The sequence below is a fragment of the Neophocaena asiaeorientalis genome, unplaced genomic scaffold (genome assembly GCF_003031525.2).
Source record: "Neophocaena asiaeorientalis asiaeorientalis breed wild unplaced genomic scaffold, Neophocaena_asiaeorientalis_V1.1 scaffold98, whole genome shotgun sequence".
NCBI lineage: Eukaryota > Metazoa > Chordata > Mammalia > Artiodactyla > Phocoenidae > Neophocaena > Neophocaena asiaeorientalis.
This window is the reverse complement of record NW_020172459.1, coordinates 2343877-2345791: the sequence shown is the minus strand read 5'-3', so window position 1 is coordinate 2345791 and position 1915 is coordinate 2343877. Positions and strand designations below refer to the sequence as shown.

The 1915-nt window shown below is 67.5% G+C and overlaps 1 protein-coding gene across 11 annotated transcripts in view; it reads right to left on the bottom strand.

Annotated features, from left to right (window-relative positions):
• The window catches only part of BIN1 (bridging integrator 1), a 54860-nt gene that overhangs the window by 4140 nt on the left and 48805 nt on the right, over positions 1 to 1915 (bottom strand). For 2 of the 11 annotated variants that reach the window (XM_024738004.1, XM_024738010.1), the window contains one exon: positions 7 to 1482. The exons of the other annotated variants lie outside the window; for them this stretch is intronic. In XM_024738004.1, coding sequence (XP_024593772.1) covers positions 1177 to 1482 — 306 coding nt within the window. In that variant the 3' untranslated portion in view covers positions 7 to 1176. Of the gene's footprint in view, positions 1 to 6; positions 1483 to 1915 lie in introns of those variants that run through there. 11 annotated transcript variants of the gene reach the window in all.

The window sequence follows — 1915 nt, the reverse complement described above, 5'->3', positions numbered from 1 at the left end:
AAGGTCGTGAGCAGCCCAGCGTGGGCCCACGGGAGCAGATGGGCACCTGCAGCCTGGCCGGAGCCCCACGGGGCACAGACAGAGACTCCCCAGAGGGACACCTCCTCCCACCACTGCCCAGGGGACAGGAAGGTGCGAACGTGCCACACGCAGCTCAGCACGTGGCTCTCTCTGGCCTCCTCCAGTGAAATACCCTGGAGCTTGCGAGCCCCGGAGCCTGGGCTGCAGGCACTTTCTCGCCAGACCCTCCTGGTCCTGCGGGAGCCGCGTCACCAGCTGTGGGGTATCCCGTGTCCTCCCTGAGGACGTGGATGTCTGTCGGGCAGGCGCCTGGCCTCACTCTGTCTGTCCTGTTTCTCGAATCATCTCTCCCCCCTCCTCTGTCCCAGCAGCTCCCTGGTGCCACTGCCCTGCGGGGCCCCTGCTGACAGAAAGCTCCTCGGGGGCAAGGACCCTCCACCTCAAGGCCCCCCTACCCAGCAGGCCTTGGCCCAGCACGGGGACACCCCATCCACCCTCGGGGACCAGTTGGTCACTGTCTACGCCACTCACAGGCCCTGACAACTGGGCTGCACCACGGGGCACTCTTCAGAGGCTAAGCTGAGGAGCCTTTTCCCACAGGGCCTGGCTGAAGGCCCAGTGTCTCCATGGGGGGGTGGGGGCGGGGGGGAAGCAGAACTGCTGGAGGCGCGACAGTTCCCTGTGCGCGTGGGCACGGCCAGGCGTGCGTGTGCGTGTGCACCTGTGAACCAGCCAGGTGCAAGACGAGGCGGGGTGGGCACAGAGCAAACACAGCTTACCTCCCAGAGGTCCCACGGAATTGACTGAGCACAGCAGAGGGGAGAAGGACAGAGTTAGCACGGAGGTTAGAGGCGGCGGCAGGCAAGCAGTCCCCAGGGACCCCCACCCCGCACCCGTCCCAGGGCCCTCGAGCCCAGCAGGCACAGGGCAGGCAGAACAGAGCCGGGCTCTGCGGTCCCCAGAGCACCGAGTCCTGGACACCTTCCAGGCTACTGAGACCCCCAGGCCAGGGAGTGCCCAAACCCGGGGCTGCCACCATGAGAGGGGCAGGAGGGTGCTGAGATGGACCGTGTAAGTTGCCAGGTGAGTGTTCAGCTGACCTCGTCCCGAAGGTCCTCTTGCTGACCTGTGTCTGCCCTCTTCCCTTTCCCATGGTCAGGACCAGGGGAGGTGACAAGAGCTGGGGACCAGGGCTCCAGGGGAAGGGCAGTGAGTGGGCGGAGAGCCTGGTGACCCCAGGACCCCCAAAGGCCTGGGCCCAGATGGGCCCACATGGCCGGAGGGCAGACATGAACCCAGGCCCCGGGGCCCAGAGGCCGGTGGGCCCGTGGGCAGTGGTGGGTTCACACCAACCTGACCAGAGGGCGTGGGTGCCTTCACAGGGCTTGCCACAGGTGGGAGGGGGTCAAAGTCCAGGTCCAGCAGACTGGCCTGCTCCGAGAAAGGCCCCGGGGCCTCAAACTTGGCAACAGCGGCAGAGAAGGAAGGCAGTTAGTGCCAGGCTGTGAGCACTTGGCCAGGGCGGCACAGCAGGCTCCGCTCCCAGACACACCCACCAACACGAGGGCACGCCCCACACCACACCCCCGGCACAGGCTCCGCCCACACGAGGACACACCTGGGGCGGGGCCAGCCGCCAGGCAGCCACCCACCAGACCAAGGCCGAGCCCCCAACTGTCTCGCGTCTGTCCCATCCTGCAGGCCGAGGAGGCCTCCCCGGGCCTGCGCCCCCCAGCAGCAGCCCAGGCCAAGGCACGGGCTGGACAAGACCACACTCAGTCCCCCGGCTCGGAGAGCCCCTGGACGGGTACAGGCCTCCCCTTGCTGCCGCAGACTGAGAGGCAGTCCTGTGGTGACACTGACCCCCAGCCAGCTCAGGGCCGAGCCAGCACAC